This window comes from Gossypium hirsutum, chromosome D11 (genome assembly GCF_007990345.1).
Source record: "Gossypium hirsutum isolate 1008001.06 chromosome D11, Gossypium_hirsutum_v2.1, whole genome shotgun sequence".
Lineage (NCBI taxonomy): Eukaryota > Viridiplantae > Streptophyta > Magnoliopsida > Malvales > Malvaceae > Gossypium > Gossypium hirsutum.
The window spans coordinates 27,320,967-27,343,944 of NC_053447.1; the positions used below are offsets into that span (position 1 = coordinate 27,320,967).

The 22,978-nt window shown below is 34.5% G+C and overlaps 1 protein-coding gene across 2 annotated transcripts; it reads right to left on the reverse strand.

Annotated features, from left to right (window-relative positions):
* Positions 1–4,867: 4,867 nt before the first annotated feature.
* Positions 4,868–20,861, reverse strand: LOC107900153 (suppressor of RPS4-RLD 1). 2 transcript variants are annotated; one of them, XR_005920393.1, is made up of 25 exons: positions 20,522–20,727; positions 20,316–20,425; positions 18,390–19,237; positions 18,229–18,273; positions 18,010–18,111; positions 17,850–17,930; positions 16,959–17,025; positions 16,504–16,604; positions 16,309–16,416; positions 15,865–15,935; positions 15,684–15,740; positions 15,193–15,301; positions 15,008–15,088; positions 9,327–9,413; positions 8,804–9,010; positions 8,356–8,687; positions 7,722–7,808; positions 7,555–7,654; positions 6,803–6,894; positions 6,666–6,704; positions 6,456–6,549; positions 5,931–6,028; positions 5,541–5,852; positions 5,322–5,443; positions 4,868–5,154 (listed from the first exon to the last, which is right to left on the reverse strand). XR_005920393.1 is itself a non-coding variant. In XM_016825854.2 (24 exons), the coding sequence occupies exons 1-23, from the start codon at positions 20,641–20,643 to the stop codon at positions 5,564–5,566; spliced, it is 3,327 nt and encodes a 1,108-aa protein (XP_016681343.2). In that variant the 5' UTR covers positions 20,644–20,861; the 3' UTR covers positions 4,868–5,154; positions 5,541–5,563. The 2 variants fall into 2 exon arrangements, 1 of the variants encoding a protein (XP_016681343.2); XM_016825854.2 differs by lacking the exon at positions 5,322–5,443 and having other exon boundaries at positions 20,522–20,861.
* Between the last annotated feature and the right edge of the window lie 2,117 nt (positions 20,862–22,978).

Genomic DNA, 22,978 nt, shown 5'->3' on the forward strand with positions numbered 1-22,978 from the left:
AATTACCCTAGTAACTCTAGTTTTATTGGAGTGTTTCACTAGGCCACCAAGACTTTAAGTAGATGTGCTTCTTCATATATTCCATGAATCAAGCCAATTCAATCTGGTCAAATGAGCCTCATTTAATCAGTTGACCTCCATGGGACATTCTGTATACAATGGTCACAGGCTTTGATCTGTGGCCCGTGACACTAGACCCTTAAGTGATTTTTATTTTGTTTACTCCACTTAGGGGTGAGTTCAGTTCAATTAAGTTGGGTTTTTGGATTCTTAAACCATCCATAATATTTCAATTTGCTTCTATTTTTTATACTAATTTTGTGTTTTGAATTTTGGACTTATTTTGACAAAATTAGTTTTGTTTTAAGCCTTTTGGACATTATCTGATAAAGTTTCAAGGACTTTTTTCATAAATATTTCTCAAAGCAATTGATTTTTCAAGTAAATAAAAAACAATAATACTAGTATAGTACTTTTTTTAAAATATAATTTTTATATAAAAAATTTAAGTTATTTTCATTATTTTACATATTAAATATTTACTTTTACATCATAAAAAATTAAAATTAATTATAACTTCAATAAAAATAAAATTCAAATCGGTTCGGATAACTGTAGTTTCTTAACTTGTATTTCAAAAGTTGTTCAAACATCACTTCTTGAATCGATTTTTTATATCTTGGTGTTTTTTTGTCAACCTTAGTTCTTGATACCTTTTCAAAACATTGAGAAACATTTTGTCTTGTAGACAAACCTGAACTCATTTCTCTAAACCTTAAAGGCTAACCATAAACCCTTAGACCAAAACTTTAATCCTTGACCCAAACCTTAAATTGAAACATTTGATAAATACCTACTAAATTATTTTCTCTTTTCTTTTCTAGCTTCAATCCCTTGTTGGGACAAGGATTTGATTGAACTTTAAGTTCAACTGAAGGCAACCTTGATTCTCCTAACTCGAATACCTTTTGAGAGTATGACCTTAAGTGTTAGAACATTCATTGAATATGAAAAAAATTATACTACCTTAAATAGGGTTTAAGGTTTACAATATAGTTGAATAATAATCCAACACTTAAGGCAAACCATTGTTACAAAAATCATATAAATCATGTGAGTTAGGTTCCTTCTTTTGAAGTTAAGGTTTGGTCAGATACCTTAATTTAATAAGGGATTGTAACTTGAACAGGTTGAATGAAAATAATCTGACATGTGCTTACCAAAAGTTTCAATTTAAAATTTATGGTTCAAGAAAATGGGTTAATGTTTCTGTTCAGCCCATATTGATAGCCCAAACTGACTAGAACCTCGACACCAATGGTAGTTGAGGTCCGACCAAAAACCCTAAACCTAAACTAAAGAACCTTAAACCTATCTCGACACCCATTAGTCTTGTGGCTACTAAAGGAAACCTAAACCACAACAATTTTAAAGTTGTGTAATTGATTAATGTGTTGGACAATTTTTCCAATGTTTGATACAACATATTATATAAATGATATAAAACATCTAAGTTAATTCGAACTGATATTTTAATTCTTCAAGTTTACAAAAATTTTAATGACATTACTTAATTCTTAAAATCAAATAAAACTAAATGTAAATGAATTATATAATAAGTGATTTTTCTTTTTAAATTTGAGTGAACTAATCAAGTACTATATCATATAAAATAAAAGTTAATTGAATTAATTAAAAACACATAAAATCTAATTAAAATTAATTGCATAGAGTTTTTCTAAATAAATAGATAAAAAATTAAAAATCTATACAATTATTAGTATTGTTAAGGTGAATATGTTCCACAAACCAGTGGTTGTCAATTACATGCTTGATTCTTTCGTAGTAGGGCCTAGATCGAACCTTGCTCCGCATTTCGATTTTCATTCCTTTTAGACGTTAGTGGAAAAATAATAGTACTCACCACCCTATGAATATTATTGCACTAGATTGAATGGATAAGGTAAGGACTCATGGAGTCGAATAGTGAAACTTTTAACACCTACGTAAACTTAGGCCTAGCACTTGACATTCTATAATTGGCATCCTCATCGAGGACGAGCTAAGTGTGATGAACTAGATCCATTGCCTAATTAATATAATGTTGAGTTAGTAGGTAGGTTCATCGGGTTAGGAAAATTTGATCAATTTAGCAAGTCTGACAGATGGGTTAGGCTAAACAAGTTCAACAGCTTGGGAACATGCTTACTAATGTAACCATCAATGGCTCGTTGGAACATCTAGTTGCATAATGTTAGGGTAGTATATTTTCTCATTTAAAGGTGATTAACCGTTGCACCTATATATATCTATGATGCTTCGAGATTATTATACTAGATGAACTCACTATCAGTGACATGCTCACCATGCTTATCCAAAGCAGAACATATTTTTCGTGAGTCTTGGGTCAAAGCTTGTCTTGGTACCCTCTCAAATCAATCATACGGAGCCAATTGAGGTTCTCCCTCTCCTTTGAAAATTCTTGAACCAAGCCGAACTTTCATGTCATCAATTAAAGTGCTACCCCCTTGATAATGTGGAAGCATATTAGTGGCACACATGCCCTCCTCATATTAGTGCCCTCGTAAACTTATGTTGGTACTACAATAGCAATATTATTATCTCAACACGATGTCTACACATACTACGAACAATTATAATAGAAAAATATTTTCATTTACAATAATAATTATATTAATTAAATAAGAAAATACTAGCAAGTTATATTTTCGAATGTACATAAATTGATTTCCAGTTGAATCAAGTAAGGTTCTTGTAATTATTGGTATGATCCAAGGTACCCCAAATCTATTCAAATATTAAATGTAAGGGACATTATAAATATTTACAATTTAAATACTTTAATATCTTAAATACGATTTTAGTTTTACCCTTTCACCAATGAGAAACTATATGATTGGGAAGAGATGGACACTAAAAACAACATCCACACCCAAGTTTGAAACACTAGACAATAGTCATATATTTCTTCTATCTCTATTTGTGAAGCCCTATAAAATGCCAATGGAGAAAAAAAACAAAACTATAGACCTAATTGAATATCCTGACTAAATAAAGTTTGTCAATAGATGCAGTTACATCCCATTCATAAAATAGCTAGACTTGCTAGACATCAACATTTCTTTGATCATGTAGAGTATGTAAGCTCTAACATGTTGACCCAGATCTTCAGCATTTCCATTAGTAGCCAGTGACTCCTCGATTAGTGTTCTCAACCATGTCAACTTCACTTGACACCCTTCAACATCTTTCTCATTATCAAGAATTCTACCAACGATGTTATAAAACTGGCCACAGATCAAATGTAGATTTCCGTTACCGCTTTTTCTTCAACTAGAAGGCCCATAAGTATAACTAGATTTTTTAGCATTATAATCACTTTGTTGTAAGGAAAATAAAAAGTATCCATCTCTGGCCTCCTTCTTTCAACTAAGGTATTAAGCAATGGTAGTTGGCATTTGAGATGACACATATAAATTAGTTGTCTTTACGCATTCTATAATTCAATTGTGTTATGGGAGACTTTGAAACTAATTATGTTGAGCCCAAACAATTTGATATTTATCCTATTAATAATTTGTGAAAGGAACTAATATTTACTTTTTAACAATATAATACTAAAATTTAATAATAATAAAAATATAATGTTTATATAACATGTCAAGTGATCTTGTAGCCTCAATAGTGCCATTTTACTGTCGATAGAATTTTGGGTCTAGTGCTTAGTAATAAGGTAGAGAGTTTGAGGTTTAGGATATTTAAGGGAGGAGAGAAATTAATATTAGGTTTTAGTGTAGAAGTAAAAGAAGAGGAGGGGGTTTTGTAGAATGTGTAGGTTTAAACTATTAAAGTTAATTCTAGGTATAAAATTCCTTTTAATTAAATTCAAGTGGTTAGGCTTATAGATTATCAAATACTGAATTAATATTTTTGTCTGACATTGATACTCATGGATGTTAAGGGCAGCCAAGTGTACTTTGAGGGACATATATTTCGTATGAGAATTAAAAATACAAAGATCTCGACATCCATAAATATCGTATACCCAGAAGAAAACATATTTAGAGAAGTAATCTCAAAACCGCATCATTTGGGGAAAAAATCACAATATTTATATAAAATTTCAAAGAGAAACTATAAATAATTGATACATGTGTAAAGACAAGGAAAAAGATAGAAAAGTGAATGCGTTGGATGATAAATTGGCTAAGCCATAACTTTATATTGTATTTCTCTTTAGAGACTGCCAATTAATCCAGCTATTACCCACCGTAAAAGAATAATATGCAAAAGAGGGATTTGACATGGCAGATTAAGACCGGGTAAGTCTTACTAATACAGAATATATTTTAAAATAATATCTAAGGAAATTCTTTGGCATTGACAAATCTTAATTAAAAGAAAACTTGAGAAAAATCTTTGGTATTAACAAATCTAGATTCGATGAGTGAGATATCCTACCTAACCCACTAATCTAATTTATGATATTTAATTAACTAATTGCAAGTAAAATATTGCTGAAATTCAAGGACACCTACCAAAAAGTAGAACATGGTTTGTAAACCACATTAGCAAGGATCTAAAACAAAATCGGGGTTGACAAAACAGCAGAACCACTATCCCGTGGAGAATCACCTAGAAAGAATGACCAGCAGCCAATAATTATTTACCTTTTCAAAGCATTGAAATTATTGTTTATTAGGTACTAAATCTATTTATAGATTCAGAGAAGATGAAACGAACAAGAAGACCTAATCATAGGGAACTTTAGACGCAAAAGCTCGGGAAATAATAATAAAAATAATCTGTTTGTTTTCTGAGGAAAAGTTGGCAAGGAACTAGAAAATTAAATAATTGTTTCGAGCCAATTTTTGTTTCATAAATATGCCTATCCAACATGTAAGAAAAGCCAAGTTTGTTTGATCAAAAGAACTGGATAATTGCATTATTATATAATGCTGTACAACACATCAAATATACAACACATAGTTGAGTTTACAACAGCTCAAGACAGTGTAGAAAACAAAGAAATCTGGCCTTCGAACTGATCACAGCCGACCACGACATGCAGGGAAAAAAATCCACTCCAATAAAATAGCAACTGCAGATATTACATTTGCGCTGGCAGTAATTCTGTAACAAAGTTTATATTGGAAAAGTTAGTTTACGATTGAAGAGAGCTGGTAAGAACAATGCGTACAATTATACAGCATAAGGAAAAAATGAAAAAAATATATACCAACATGAGATGAATTTATATACATATAACAGGACAATGGTAACCATGGTGTGTTACCTACCTGTCAAATCAAAGTTCATTTCAAGTGCACAATTATAGAATGATATTCACTCCAAATTATTGAACTACACTTGTCTAAGCTCATGATTCCACACTAAATAAAACAATCAAGGCTTTTTAAATCTGCCATTGAAGAAGATAAAGATTTAGGGGATGCCAAAATGACAAGAGAACAGGACAAAAATTATACATTTTCAACTACTTGAGAGATGTGACCCACCTGTTTACGTTAAGAAGAATAATTCAATCATCATATGAGCTGAGAGCGGCAACAACTGATCCCGTTGTTGCAAAAGTTGAGGTTACATCAGGAAAATCTTTCCACGATGACGAAATCTTTAGGGATGGATACAGCCAACTCTTAACAGAATCCGTGAAGGAGTTAGGATCGAAGTTGAGAATGGCTTCCCAATCAACCTGCACACCTTTCGGAATGTTGCCCGTGAACTCCATATTAGCAGCTAGAAACAATCCAATCAAAACAACAAAGCCAACCACTGCAGTGCCCCTTGTGAGTGGCATAAAATTGTACCTGAAAAGCAATCAAGTATTATTTGCACGGAAAATCTTGAATTCGTTCAAACATGTGCAGTCTGATACCACGTCATACCAGTAATATGTCAGTCTTAAAATAGCTTCTCTCACACTTTCGAGGGCATTGAAATCAGTGGACCCACAAGTTTCTCCGCAATAAGCATTGCAAATGGCCTGCAAATCCACAAGTTAGTAAATTCAAATGTCACAATCAATCAGAAAACAGAAGATAGAGAAAATATAATAGTTAAAAAGTATATAATAAGACAGGCAAGGGCTGTTGATAAAAAAAGGAGTCAGAAGCTAAGTAGAATTTGCTGGTTCCAGCATTTTATCTAAATTTCACAGCATTAAGAAAAAAGATTAATCTAAACAGCAAATAAGAACCCAGAAGATACTGCAACTCATTTTCATGCAATTCAACGGCGAGTTGTAGTTTATTCAGGTGCATTTGTATTTATGCTAAAATTGAAAGCCAGAAAGAAATTATCTCAGATAGTCAGAGCAAACATGGAATTTTAGGCAAAGAAGAGCACTGATAGACTAAGCCTGGCAAATAATTGTTGACAATTGACTCATGTTTGAAATAAGAGCAACTTACTTCCCATGCCATTGTCATTTCAGCATCAAATTCCTCCCATCTGGAAGGTGTGCAAGGTGTTCTGATTGCAAAGTCGTATCCAGGCTGTTGTGCCCTGTCAGAATAATTGAATGTTTTTCAACCACAATAGTCACTTGGAAAAGAAAAAGAAGCTCTAATTAACATTTGTTTTTCTTTTTAGAAAAAGGAAAGAATTTGACTCAAACTTACATTTTCACCAAGGTAATTCTAGTCCCTTCAAGCTGCTTCCTGAAATAAGGAATAAGCCAGCATTATGTAAAAACTAGGTCATGAAAAGAAACATTAGATTCAAAGAGATCATCCTTCTTAGTTCTTGGAAGTTGTACCCCTCAAAAGCTGTGCTGTTGCACCAGGTAGCCAACCAGAAATCCTCACCCACAAGTTCGTAAAGATCATCACAAGATTTGGCATGCTCAATCTGAAAATTGCAGGTTAATATTTCTACGTACATGAAGTTTTCACATACAAAGGCAGATATTTCATAAACTATTTCAACTTCAAAATCAGACAGAACATGACTTCAGGTTTTGATTGGTATGACTAAGGATAGAACTAGACAAGGATGGAAAAAAGACATCAAATCTAACAATGGATACTCTTCATAACCACTTCCCTATTTGTAAGCTTAATCATGAGACTAGAACACCTTTTCACCCTAAGCTTTTTCAATCCTCCATACCAAGCAAAGCCTAAAACTCATACTGTGCAAAACATTGGACTCCATCAGAAAAAAAAAATGTCAAAAGAATTTCGAAGAATTCTTAGGCTTCGATTGGTTTACTCAAATTTTGAGGAACAGGACATTTAAAAGACCTGAAATACAGAACACTGAGACTTATTCTAATGTCTAAATAAGATTACTACTGAGAATATCATTAATCACAAGTACACATTTTTATTTCTTTAATTTTTGCTTCTTTATCCACCGTCAAGGACTGAACATTACAAACTGTAAATCTGTCTGCCTTTCGTATTGTTCCAGGTAAAACAGATCATTACTGAAATTGCATGAAATGTTATGTACTGCAAAAGGTGAAGGCAAAATGTTATACAAGGTCTAAGCACTCATAGAACTTACATTTTCCAACTTCCCCTCTTTGGATAGATCAATAGGTTCATCAGACTTATTGTGCACAAAAAGTTTATCCCTCATTATCATCTTTGCTATATCTAATGTTCTGCAATATCACAAAATAATGTGAATTTGTAGAAGTCCTGTTGTTAACAAATCAAATAGATATTTACCTTTCATAATTTGGGAAATAGCGGACAACTTTTGCTTCTCCAAGGACCATTGGTGTGTGAGAACCAAACCCAGAGTTGAACTCTTCACTGAACAAAAAAATAAGGGAACAGAAGTTCAGTAAACAATCATATATATTAGTGTTAAAGTCCTCGGGAAAAATTAAAACTATTCAAAATGCTGATCTGATTCAGCCTAGATGTTCCAGGGTCTCCGACATCACATGATATCTTTAGAAGGTTTATATAGAGAATTTGAAATCTATAATCCTATGAGTAGATCTATGACATTTTCTCCAAATTGAATCCAACCTATTCAGCAGTAAATGAAGAATTCAGTTACACTTACAATAATTGTATGACCTAGTGAGACTTATTGTACTCAGTTGGGATGAAAACCAACATAAAATAATGGAACAATCAAAAAAACACACTTGAAGCACCAATATAAAGCAGACCTTAAGATTTTATCCAAAAAGGAAAGAAACCTAAACGAGATAGTTGAGAAATTTGTAGATATTAGGTTCAAATCCATATAGATAGATAATACAAGACATGGCAACAAATAATAAGGTAACCATTAAATATTTAAAACATCTTGGTAATAGTGTAGATAATAAGGTTAAAGATAGCAGACCTCAACTTGTTAACCCACACAACTGGATCACAAGGCTCAGAAATTTGTCTCCATTTGACAGCCAAAGAATAAACATCTTGCCATGACATCATAGGGCGACTAGAAGATCTGTCTTCCCCACTGCCATATGAAGCTGGTGTTTCTGAGGAACTGCTTGTACTACAACCAGCACCACCTCTGTTCTGGCTAGCCAAACTGATTCTTTCCTTTCTTCGGTGCCTCTTACCACTTTTTGAGCTTCTATTAGAATGCTTCCAATCCACTTGCAAAGAACGCCATGTTTTTGACACCTTCTGTGCAATTTCAATGGCCGCTAATCCAGCCATACGGTGCTGGCACATAACACGTGATGAAAAGAAGATTGATAAACAAAGATGCAGGGAGAAAAAAGAGGATTTAACAAAGGGCAATCATTGAAAATGGCCTAATTATTCTCAAGAGTAAGCACCTGGCGCCTATTGGGTAAGAAACCAGGACAGTCATATTGGATTTTCTTGCCAATTAGGTCAGCAGCTAGTAGAAGAGCAGTCTTATGCTTTGTAATAGCAATATCTTGCTTTCTAAGCTTTCCCTTCTTCAGAGAATCACGCAATGGAGGCTGTCTGAAAACCTTCTCACATACATTCTTGGGGTGCAATCTTTTGCACCAGTACTCCTACATAAGAATGAATATAAGAAACAAAAAGGCCAAAAGACAAAAAAATGCACCAAGAAAACAATTTGCTTTATTATATCTTTAGCATGGAAAACTAATTTGTTTCACAAAACTACCATAAAATCGCAAATGATGGGAAACTGAAGGCATTGAAGAGAAAAATATAAATTTACTTGCATGTTAAAACGAAAAAGAAAAAGCATGATCTTGCAGCAAAAGAGATCCACCTATAAAACCAAAAGAGAACACAAACAACAAATGCACACACACAATAGGTAGCTTCAAGTTTAATATGATTATAACTAGGAATTATTACCTTGAACAGTGGATCTATATCTCCATCAATATCAAACCAAGAAAACTCACTGTTGACTTTGGAAGCTGTATATAAAGCAATCTCTTTCTGCAAATGAAGAATTTTGAATTCAGAGACCCTATCAGATGACTATTGCCTAACAAGATGATCAATAAGACAGCCCAAGAAACTATGAATTATGCTTTGTTGAGCATATTCAAAATAATATGTATCACAAGCCCAAACCACAAGAAGAACAAGATTTCCAAAAGCACATTTTAAGAGAGATGTAATTCCATTTTTGAATATTATCAAACACAAAATGGTAATATCATGAAATAATTTCACTCAAAACAAATGTGAAAAGTAGCATGCATATGGAATGACAGTTCGTAAAATGAAACGAAAACCTGCGTATGCCTTAAATTGAAGGACATGTAACCGTGGAATGCACTTGGGAGCAAAAGGCATACACCCTAATCTAGCCACCTCAAATTGAGAGGCAGACAGTATCTTTTTCTGCATTACACCAAAATCTTTGGGCCTAGACACACGCCACAAGCATAAAAACTAAAACATCCAAAAAGTCTAGAGAGGAAAAGAACTTGGGACAATAAAAGCCATCTACAAAATATATAGAGCAAATCAATCCCAAAAAATCTATGCAAATGCCACATTTTTTTAATCTTCAAGTAACAAGACATCCAGGTTCAACAAAGATCTAGGATCAAGTTTGAGGTGAAACCATATTAGCTGAAAGATAGTACCAGTGACAAGTGAACAAATGAAAGAAATGGATGTGAGAGTAACATGTTAACAATTGCGTCACTGAAAACAAATATATGGTTAATGTTGGAAACCCTATAATTAAGGATAGAAATCTTATCTTATTACTAGTAGTTCCATTGTAAATAGAAACTAATCTCAGTTACTGATTCTTAGGGAATTAGGAATTGTTTCCTTTAAAATGATTATTCCTCTCTTTATAATCTGTAAACTAAAGCAGTAGAAATAACAGAATATTTTTCCTCCGAGTTTTTTCATGGTATCAGAGCTTTAGGATTCATTCGATCCTATTTTTTTCTCTAATTTTCCTTCCTAAAAATTCCTTCGGTTTAGTCCTCCAATGGGTGATATCAGTAAAAATTTCTCTGAAACTGAGATATCACAAATAACTCAGAATATCAATCAGAGAATCACTCAAGGTGAAATTAATTCCTTCTTTATAATCACCAATCATCGGCTAAATGGGAAGAACTTCCTGCAATAGTCTCAATCGGTTCTTATGGTGATTCGTGGTCGTGGCAAATTAGGATACATCAATGGAGAAATTCCACGACCAACCATAGTTGATCCTACTTATGCCACTTGGGAACTCAACAATTCAATTTTAATGGCTTGGCTAATCAATTCGATGGAAGGCCATATAAGCCGCACCTATCTTTTTTTCCAAAACTGCAAAAGATGTGGGATGCAGTCAAAGAAAATTACTCAGATTTTGGAAACGCCTCCCAAGTATTTGAGATCAAGCTTAAGTTAAAGGATATTCGACAAGGAACACTCGAGGTAACTCACTACTACAACAATCTGAAAATTTTGTGGCAAGAACTGGATATGTACTATGAGTCAGATTGGGGTGAAGGCTTAGAACACAACAGGTTTATGACCCATCTCAACAATGAACGCCTTTATGAGTTTTTAGCAGGACTGAACCGTGAGTTAGATGAGGTCCGTGGCCGAATTCTGGGCAGATCACCTCTTCCAATGATGGGTGAAGCATTTGTAGAAGTTAGAAGAGAAGAAAAGCGTCGTCTTGTCATGATGGGAGATTCAAAGGAACCCAAACCTATGACCCCGATATCTAACCGTCCTACTGAATCCTTTGCTCTCATCTCCAAAGGTCCACAGCCACAAAAACGTGCTGGAAATGATTCTGGATCAACAAGACCATGGTGTAGTCACTGCAATCGTGTTGGTCATACAAAAGAAAAATGCTTCAAACTCCATGGCTATCCTGAAAAAAAACCGAAGGATAATAAGACTTTCATGTTATCCTCCACTACTGCAGATGATGTTCTTGATGTTCGCTTAACCAAAACACAACTTGAGACTTTCCATAAGATACTTGGTACTCCCACTACTCATGGATCTCTAGCCACTCAAGTTACTGCCCTCAACATTACTTTTGAATCTAATAATCAATCTCCTTGGATACTCGATTCGGGTGCCTCCGATCACATGACAGGTGACTCCACGTTGTTTCACACCTACACTCCTTGTCATAACAAATCCCGAATCCGCATAGCTGACGGTTCTTACTCACCTGTGGTTGGAATAGGAGAAGTACAAATGGCAAAGAGTTTTTCTCTTGATAAAGTCCTACATGTCCCAAACTTGTCGTGTAATTTACTTTCAATTAGTAAACTTACTACGGATGAAAAAGTTCTTGCTGAATTTTCTGCAATTGGTTGTGTGATACAAGAACAGAAATCGGGGAGGATGATTGGCACTGCTAAAGTTGATGGACTATATATTTGGAATAAAAACAGTACACAAGGGGGATTGGCTCTATCCACTTCAAAAGAGGACACTATTATGTTATGGCACCGTAGGTTAGGACATCCAAACTTTGTGTATTTGAAAAAACATCTTCCGCTGTTATTTCGAAATAAAAGTATTAATTCCTTGAAGTGTGAAATTTTCCAATTATCTAAACATACCCGTGTGTCATACCCATTAAAACCACATATTCAGTCCCAAACTTTTTCATTAATCCACAGTGACCTATGGGGAGCCAGCTGAGTGAAAAATATTACAGGGGCTAGATGGTTTATAACCTTCATTGATGATCATACTAGGGTCTGTTTGGTCTATCTACTCAAAGAAAAATCTGAAACACCCAAAGTATTCCAAAATTTTCACTCAATGATTCGAACCCAATTCAACTCTACCATACATACCCTCCGTACTGACAATGGGAGAGAATACTTTAACTCTGTCTTAAGTCCATACCTTTCTGACCAAGGCATTATACATCAAAGCTCTTGTCCTGACACTCCTGAACAAAACGGGATCTCTGGGAGAAAAAATCGTCATCTCCTTGATGTGGCTCGAGCCATAATGTTCACCATCAATGTTCCAAAATACTTGTGGGGAGAAGCTGTCCTCACTGCCTGTTATCTCATAAACCGAATGCCATCAAAGATCCTCAATTTCCAAACACCTCTAAATACTCTTTTAAAGGCCTTCCCTCTATTTCATGTTCCTAATCTTCCAGCCAAAATATTTGGCTGTAAAGTTTTTGTCCATAACCATCAACCAAATCAATCCAAACTTGATCCTCGAGCCCACACGTGCATCTTCATTGGATATCCCCCTCCACAAAAAGGCTATAAGTGTTACTCACCAACATTGCGCCGAATGTTTGTCTCTGATTACCTTCTTTGAAAATGAACCATACTTTGCAGCATCTCATCTTTAGGGGGAGATTTTTAATGAAGATGAGACCCTTAAATACTCTCATCATTATACCCCCTGATCCTACTACTACTATCACAAACAAACCTATCCCAAATTTAGTTGTTTCCCCTGTGCAGCAAGAATTTAACACCGTCCTTCCCGATAACAATACCTCCACCGAAGTACAACAGCCACCTGATCAAGGAAAACAGCAAATACAGGTTTACTCCCGACGGAATCATTCTCCTGAAACTGATACAGCAGTGCCAATTACATCTCCATCCGAGGACTATTCTGAAACAGAAGTCCCACCTCCGTCACCGTCCATCTATCTTCCAATTATAGTTCGAAAGGGTACAAGAAGCTGCACTCAACATCCTATTTCTCGGTTTGTATCCTATGGAAATTTATCTAAGTCTTACAAAGCTTTTGTGACTAATGTTGATTCTGTAAAAACTCCAAAAAATATAAAAGAGGCTCTTGAATCAGCTGAGTGGAGACAAGCCGTGATGGAAGAAATGAAGACCCTCAAAAACAATGAAACATAGGAAGTCTCGGATCTACCTAAAGGGAAAAAAACCGTAGGGTGAAAATGGATTTTCACTACGAAATTTAAACCCGATGGCTGTATTGACCGATACAAAGCTCAACTTGTGGCTAAGGGATTCACCCAAACTTATGGTCTTGACTACAATGAGACGTTTGCACCGGTAGTCAAGCTAAACACCGTTCGGGTTTTGCTATCTCTTGCTGCCAACCTTGATTGGCACTTGACTCAATTGGATGTAAAAAATGCTTTTCTCAACGGGGATTAAATGAGGTGTACATGGATTTCCCACCCGGGTTTGAAGAAAACAAGGACCAAGTGTGTAAGTTGAAAAAGTCCTTGTATGGGCTGAAACAATCTCCACGAGCATGGTTCAGCCGATTTGCAAAAGCTATGACTAGCAAAAATTACATTCAAGGACAGGCAGACCACACCATGTTCTACGCACTCGAAAAAAGGTAAATGTTGCAGCCTTATCGTTTATGTCGACAATATAATATTAACAGGAAATGACTTGAGCGAATTTTTGAAATTGAAAGAATTTCTTGGTACAGAGTTTGAACTTGAAAACTTGGGGAGTCTTAAATATTTTCTTGGTATGGAGGTAGCAAGGTCGAAAAAAGGTATCTTCATTTCTCAAAGGAAATATGTTCTTGACCTACTGTCGGAAGTTGGTTTGATGGGCAGCAAACCAGCCGAAACTCCTATGGAGTTTAACCTTAAATTGGGAACTAATGAGAATGGAGAAAAAATCGACAGGGGGAGATATCAATGTCTAGTAGGAAGGCTCATCTACCAATCTCACACCCGTCCAGACATAGCCTTCAGTGTGAGTGTTATTAGTCAGTATATGCATGCCCCAAGGGAGAAGCACTTAGAAGCTGCATATAGAATACTAAGATATCTAAAAGGAACTCCTGGTAAAGGCCTGTACTTCAAGAAGACTGTCAACCGAAGTGTGGAAGTCTACACTGATGCAGACTGGGCAGGTTCTGTTAATGATACACTCTACAAGCGGCTATTGTAGTTATGTTTGGGGTAATCTCGTGACATGGAGGAGCAAAAAACAGTCTGTGGTAACACGCAGCAGTGCAGAGGCAGAGTATCGAGCACTATCTCATGGTATATGCGAAGGGATTTGGATACAAAGACTTATGGGAGAACTAAAAGTGCCTTATACCAGACCTATGAAGATGTACTGTGACAACCAGGCTGCTGTCAACATAGCACATAATCCTGTGCATCATGATCGGACCAAACATGTGGAAATAGATCATCACTTTATAAAAGAAAAAATACACTCAGGAGAAGTATGCATCACCTACCCACCTACTAGACAACAAGTTGCAGACATGTTAACTAAAAGTTTGAACAGAAACATGTTTGAAGAACTTATTGGCAAGCTGGGTTTGATTAACATCTACACTCCAGCTTGAGGGGGAGTGTTGGAATCCCTATAATTAAGGATAGAAACCTTCCCTTATTACTAGTAGTTCCCTTGTAAATAGAAACTAATCTCAGATACTGATTCTTAGGAAATTAGGAATTGTTTCCTTTAAAATGATTATTCCTCTCTTTATAATCTGTAAACTAAAGCAGTAGAAATAATAGAATATTTTTCCTCTGAGTTTTTTCAGTTAAAAATACTCAAGATGCGACTTTCATGCAAAAATCATTATTCTGCACAAATGCAAACCTGATAGAAGGCCAAACATTGAAGCACAAACTTTTCCATCGAGTCAAGTTCAACATCTAGGGCAGCATCATAATCCTTGACCTGTGAAAGTTAAATTTTAGCACAGTAAAGTAATGCAGAAGTGCTATCAATGCAGTGTCATAAATTAACCAAATGAAGTGTCTTAATTTATAATTCTTAGTTACCGCATCTGCATATTCTCCAATAGCATGATAGCATGAAGCTCGTAAGTACAAGCACTCAATATTCGAGTTTTCAATGCTCAATCCAACTGATAAATCCTTAATAGCCTTCCTGCAATATCCAAGTTGGTTTACTTGAGCCCATACGAGAAAAATAGGTGCTAGTAAAGAATAAAATCAAGTTAATAGATCAAGTAATAAAAGATAAGAAATTAAAGTTGGGTCAATTATGCACAGACAAGAAATAATAGTGCTAATGAAAAACCTAAACTAAGCAAATCAAGTAATAAAAGATTAGGAAAAAACTAATATTGATGATTGACCTTGACAACCACAACTAACCGTAAATATTAAATAGAAAGTGCTTCAGTTATGGTTGCACTTCAGATAAAAATTAATTACAGATGGCTCATATCATCACTTGAAAGATTAAGTACATGATACTAAACCAGAGAAAAGTAACCATTCAGAAAAACAAAGCTGATAGAACACACCTGTGCTCCCCCATCCCATGAAGTAGTAACCCACGTAAGTGATATGCTTTAGCATACCTATCATAAAGAACATTAGTAACATCAAGTTTAGAAAGAAGGTCAATTAAATAATTTATGAAGTCGGGAAACTAATCATACTATTTAAGGAGGGATTCGACAGATAAGACAAAGACGAATTTACCTTGGATCAATTTGTATAACTTGTTGAAGGCAATCAAAAGCCTTTTTAGAGTTTGCTAGATCTTGATAGAACTGCCAGGAAATCACATAAGTTATGCCACAAGAAATTTAAAGCAGCTTAGCACAGAAAACTAGTTTATAGCAAATAACATTTTTCTCAAGATGTACACATATTATCACTCACTACCATACCCTGTCATCCACTTCAAAACTGCCAAGGATATCACTTAGTCATGTAGCAACACGTTTTAAGTAGACTGGTAGAGCATACTAGTTTTACTGGACAAAATAATAGTTTCTAACAAAGGCACAACCAAGGTAGACTTGTAAAAAAATGGCATTTTGGATATTTTGACACATCTTTTTATGAACAATCATGGAAGTTTAACTTTGAGAACAAAATAATATACCTGTCAATAAAGCACAATAATCAGATATAGTTTACCTGGGTAAGATGAGCCCAGGCCTCAACAAAACTTCGGTCAAGTTGGATTGATTTCAAATGTGCATCCTCTGCCCTTTTATATTCACCGATTGAAGATAATGCCATTCCCTACAAGAGAACACCAGCTATTAATACAAAAGTGCAAAAATATCAGGTTCCTCCAGAATCAGCAAGGTAGATATGTTTAATACTAACCAAATATGTATATGCAGACTTGTTAGTCGTATCAAGCTTCACACAAGCAGACAGATCTTCAACAGCAGCATCAAAATCCTTGAACTTGAAATTCACTATTCCTGTACAAACTCCATATATATCACTTCCTAGCCACATAGTGTTTATCATTTTCAAGAAATAACAGTCTTTTGTGATAAAACTGAAGTATATGAACGATCCTACAAACATTCCCCATGATGAACAGTGTTTCAATGGGTATATGAAGAATTATAACTGAAATTACTGGACAGAAGGAAAGAGCATATTTGAATAATTAAGACACAAATATTCCATAACTACTTTCAACATTTATATTGAGCAAAAAAAAAGTGGACATGAAAATGTAAACAAGAATTTTCAGTACTTAAGCAAGTCAACTACCAACAGGAATGAAAGGAAACTAAACTATGAAAGAGCTGGATTAAGCAAGCTACCTCTTTCATGTAATATATCAGCTGAATCCGGATCGAACTCCAATGCTTTGGTCAGGTCTTCAATTGCCTGGCATATAGGTGTAATTGCAGATGTCAAATTTCAGTTATGACAAAAACTAAGCTATCTTATTTGCTTCACAAATTATATACCAGAAATATAGTGTAGCAATAGGCACTGAGAGTGTGCTTGGTTGAGTGGAAAAGTGGAAGGATAGAAAGAGGGAGTGAAAAAGTGGAAAGAAGATAAATTTTGAACGTGCTTGGAATGAAAGGAAAATGAGAGGAAAGAAAATAATAGAGAGGACCATCTTAATGCATAAAAAGCAATTTTTATAAATTGGAATGATAAGAGGAGAGAAAATGAGAGAGGGATGAAAGATTGAAAGCTGGATCAAAATTATGCATTTTTCAAAAAGTTCATTTTCTTTCCTCTCATTTTTCAACACTACCAAGCAATGGATGAAAAGAAAATTACTATTTCTTTCAATTTTTCCATCTTGCCTACCAAGCACACCCACGGAAAAAATTTCATTTTCTATCTTTCTATTTTTCTACCCATTCAATTTTCCATCTTTCCAATTTTCTTTCCACTCTACCAAGCAAAGCCTAAAACTTTCCATCATTCAGGTCATAAATAACACTCAGAAAGTGATATTTTTCATCTGTCGCTTCTCTTTGCAAAATCTAATTTTGAGAAGACAAATAACGCGCACAGGAATGGAAACCAGCCTATAATTTAAAGGTTTTAAGTGAACCTTAATGTCCTGGTTAACCAATGCAATGTACCCAAGCTAAAGATCACATACGAATGCAATTATGGAAAGAGACTGGGAAGAAGTTCTCGTGTGGCAACAAAGACAGTATGAGAATGAAATTGTAAAAGACACTAACCTCAATAGATTCTCCTAAGGCAGCCCGAGCTTGGCCTCTCCTTTTCCAAGCCTCACCAGCCGATGGTTTTGATTGAATAGCCTAAATCAAATTGATCAAATGGAGCATAGAAAATGGTTGCCACTTTGTTTAGACAGATGAATCATGAGGATTTATGTACCTTAGTAAAATCACCAATAGCAGCTTCAAGCTCTCGTTGGAATGCATATGCAGTTCCTCTTCCTATTAGTGCCTCAGGATACGTTGGATCCTCTTTCAGTATCTGCACATATTTTTAAATTTTTTATATGATAAAGAAAACAGGGGGAAAACCCACAAAAGCCAGAATGACACGAGAAAACTACTATGACAAGAAAAGGTTTTTCTATAATAAAAATACCTGGTCAAATATAGATATGGCATAAGCATAATTTCCTTCGTTAACCTACAAAAAGAAGAAAAAAAATTCATGTCAAAAAATCATGGTTCAAGGTTTTCACGGTACAATTGGTAATTGCACCAAGCTCAAAACAAAAAAATGAGTTAAAAATTAAAACATACCTGAGCAATCCCCCTTGATAAGCGAAAATCTACACTGATTGACTTGGTCTTTGAAATCTTAGCAACACAGAACTTCTTACTCCTCTTGGCTTCATCACTGATTTCATTATGTGAGCCAGAGGAGTTATTTGGCAAGCAGTGACCTTCAGTTATATCACTTGAGTTACTGGAAATGGCAGAGGATTTACTGCACGGTTCTGATTTCTCACTTAGAGCAGTACCTGAATCAGAAGAATTACTTGGTGTGTCAAAATTATTATGAGTTCCATTTGTAAGGCCATGAGGCATCTGATTTGTACTGGTCAGATCACTTAATCCTCCATAACAATTATCACCACAGATGCTGCTGTTCTCAGAAGCATCAGCAGATTCCACACTTAACTTAGATCCATCACTTAACACAGTGAGATTTTTGAAACTTTCACATGATTTTTCATTGGTGTCAGATGCTAACTCAGATGAAGACAATGATGACTGACTCCTCTCTTCATCATTAGTTCTATTGCGTGGGTCAAATTTGTCATTAGACATGTTGCAGAACTTCGATACATCCCTACGCTCTTGGAATAATCTAGAGGTATTGTATTCGTTTTGGTACTTGAGAGTTTCATTTAATTTCCCATCAACATAAGGTGTTGATAAGGACACAGGGGTAGATAACTTAGAGTCAGCCACATGGCTGTCACTAATGAAAATTATGTCTTGTTTGCCTGGTTTCGCTACTGTCAAAAGCTCTTCCAGTTCCAGCAATTGCTTCAGATCAGCAGACTGTCGTAATGCATGTTCATACCCTCTCTCCCAAACAGCAATAGCATCCTCTTTCCTTCCCAGTGCAGAAAATGCACGGCCTACATAAGGAAAATAAAAACATTGAGTTTGAGCAGCCTGCCCCAAACACAAGACAATAGACTTTGCCATCTACAGTCAAATAAACAGTGATGGTTTAAAAAAGCATCAAGGATGTACCAAAGAGATACATAACAACACATCATCCAGTAGCACAAAGCACACATGAAATTGTCCAGAAAAACTGAAGACATGTGAAACATCACTTTGATTACAAATTCTAAATTAAATCAGTTAATTTTATCATTACAATATTATCTTAACAGTTTTGAAGTCCAAACTGATGATGGAAAACCACAATTGACATTTAAAATTTGAGGGAGGGAGCTTGATCTATGTTCTTGACTATATTATCACTCGTAAATTGCACCTTCCGTTAATTAGTACTTTAACTGCCATCAAGCTACAGCTAAGATTCTACGGATACATAGCATACCATTTAAAGCTTGATCTATGTTCTTGACTATGTTATCACTCGTAAATTGCACCTTCCGTTAATTAGTACTTTAACTACCATCAAGCTACAGCTAAGATTCTACGATACATAGCATACCATCTAAAGCTTGATCTATGTTCTTGACTATATTCAGCACTCGTAAATTGCCGTTAATTAGTACTTTAACTACCATCAAGCTACAGCTAAGATTCTACGGATACATAGCATACCATTTAACTGATGGCAGAGAGAATATATTATCATATTCACTCCGCTCTATGATAGCATACTAAATTTCAAGAGTCACATGCATCACTTCGTTATGCTGTTCGATAAAAATGTGCATTGTGTGAGTCGGAAGCAAATATAAACTTAAATTAATAGAACTCAAATTCTCTAACTTCGAGAAAAATCAACAGTTTTGAAGGATTACGTCAGTAAAATAAAATCACATCCCTAAAACTCGAATCTTAGACCGAAAAGGTATACCGAATCATGAAAATACTCTTCGATTAATCTAAATTCAATTAACAAACTATATTGATTAAAAAATGCATAAAATCAAGTTCCAAAATGATGCAATTAACAAGTAAAATGAAAGAAAACACTTAGATATAGGAGGATCAAAGAAAACCAAAAGATGCCTTTAAGGATATAAGCTTGAAGAACCGTAGGGTCAAGCTGAAGCGCCTTATCACAGTCTTTAACCACGTGCTTGTGAAGCTCCAATTGACTATAACAAAACGCTCTATTGCTGTAATCAGAAAAAACATCGATCAGCGAAATGAAAAAGGGTAAAAAAAAATTGAAGATCGAACGGAATACAAATCAGGAAAGAGTTTTAAAGGACCAGATGTCTTGGATTGCGCAAGACTGAGAGAGGAGCGAGTCCAGGACTCGTATTGCCTTGGACCAGTCACGAGAGCGGCAGAGTTTGGCGAGTTCGACTCGCTCGGAGATAGCTGAGTTCATGGTGAACGACTCGGGAGAGCCGAGTTGGGGGAAAAGAAATGAAAATGGGTAGCGGCGAGGAAAGAAAGAAGAGTTGGGGGAGTAACGGTGGTGAAGAAATCAAGGACGGTGATGTGGGGAAGGTTATGCGGCACGTGCGAGTGACACGTGTGGAACAGGGGTTGACCCCATTTCAATTTTGGTCTTTCGACTAAGAGCGCACCAGGACTCGCCTTGGGTGCGTGGGTTGCAACTTAGAGGCTAGGGATTTAAACGGGTTTGAAGGTCACATTTCCAGTAAGAGATTTTTAAATTTTAGGTTTTAAATTATTCACTAATAAATAAAATATTCAATTAAAAATATATGTCGAAAAGTTATATTTAAAAATTCATTATTTAAATTTTTTTGGTATAAGATTAAATTCAATAATTATTGAAGTAGAATTATAAAAGCTGATTGTTATTTACTAAAAAATTAAGTTTTTGGATATGATATAGTGTTTGATAAATGTACATTTTAATTTTTTTCAAAATTAAATATGATAAATATTAAATAAAATTTCTACTTTTAACAGTATTCAAAGTAATGAATTTAAATATTATGATTTAATTTCTAGTTTAAAGGATAAAGTAATGTTAAGATAGACAAAGTAAACCAATTGATTACCTTTTAATATATCCTCTTGACAAGTTTTCACTGATTCTTTAAAATCAAATTCAAATTAAATGGTTCTTCATAACCTAATCTGCCTATTGAAATCAGAAAGTTTATCACAAATTTGAAAGGAATTTGATAAAAATAAATAAATAATAGAAATGAGAAAACATATCCAGCAATTACGAGCTAAGCTATTTTGCCCTTATTTTTTTCAATTATATTACTTTTATTATGTAATTTTTAATATAAACAATAAATATTTTAGAAAATATAAACTTATCTATATTTAAAAGTTAATAAAAAGAAACTTAAATGCAATTTTCTTCCATTCAAAGATTAGAGATTACAGATAAAAGTATACATTGTATTAAACAAAGGTCAACAAAAAATCTAAAATATCCAACAAAACTTAAACATATAAATAAAATACTGATACTGTAACCATAATGCCTCACTTGGTTTAGAAGGCCATACTTAATCTTGAATAAGAGTTTTTAATAAAATCAGTAGTAACTTTACATTATAACTATTTCAATAGAATTAATTATTATAAATATTAAATTGAATAAACCTCAAGATCTCACACATTTACAAAACTCGAATCTAAAATTTTAAATTTATCAAGATTTTAACACTATCCTACTATCCTAAACCCTAAAACAACTTTCTTTTGGTACATAAATAATTTCTTTGTTAAGTCTAATATTAAATAACCATAGTAACTTGTTTTTCCAAACTTCTTTAGACGGCTTAAAGGCCACATGCATAACTTTAGGTGGAAAGCACATACAATAAAAAAAAATCAGCGTTGGAAATTTTAGAGATTGGGGAAAAGCAAATGACCTCCACAGATGACACGATTAACTATTATCCCTTTTGTGGCGTGCACTTTGGTGCATACAACCGATCCTTCCTCCCATTGCAAGTAAAGTTCACCACCAAATATTCTTTCTTCCCCTTCTTTTTCGAGAGTATAAAACATTTGGCTAAAGGTGGCTATGATATAAATGCACGTCAATCTTTCACCAATCTATGTTAAAAGTATATATATGTTTTGCTTAGCTATGTATATCCTAAGGATTAAGAGTTACTAATTTAAAAAAATTTATATTTAATATATTTGTTGAGAGGGCTCGACTATTTCGGGAGAAGTCCTTGAAGTGTCATCTGTCGGGCAGTCGATTAGATCCTCAACAATCGTATGTATTGCCCCAGGACTCGAGTTTTGTCTCTTGACTCCACGGAGTGCCCCAAAGATTCACCGAGTAAGAGCGTCTCGATTGGTGGAAAGAGTACATATTAAGCAACAAGTAAAAATAGCGGAATAAATTGAGAAATTGAACACACAAATTTAACGTGGAAAAACTCCTCCAAAGAGGATAAAAAACCACGGGCAAAGATAATTGTACTATAATAGCAAAAGAACGAAGAGTACAAAAGATGGAGATAAAACTAAACCCCAAAAACACGAAAACAAAGAACCCTCAAAACGTAAACACAGAATTCTCTAAATGTGTTATGAGTTCTAATATCTAATGGGTGTTTTTTCTAAGGTTGTAAAAGAGCCTATTTACAGGTTAAATTTATATATCAAATAATAATAAAATAATCTAAACTAATTAGTGTTTGACTGAAATAAATAAATAAAGTTTAACTAAAAGATTATTTTTTCAAATTTGACTGAAAATAGGAGTCATA

What these genes read in the sequence shown, in the direction of transcription:
- LOC107900153 (XM_016825854.2), bottom strand. Translation starts at nt 20,643, where the DNA reads ATGAACTCAGCTATCTCCGAGCGAGTCGAACTCGCCAAACTCTGCCGC. An exon ending in TATTTCCCAAATTATGAAAG is followed by an intron (nt 7,655 to 7,721) that starts GTAAATATCTAT and finishes GTGATATTGCAG; the next exon opens with AACATTAGATATAGCAAAGA. An exon ending in TTAAGACTGACATATTACTG is followed by an intron (nt 5,853 to 5,930) that starts GTATGACGTGGT and finishes ATTGCTTTTCAG; the next exon opens with GTACAATTTTATGCCACTCA.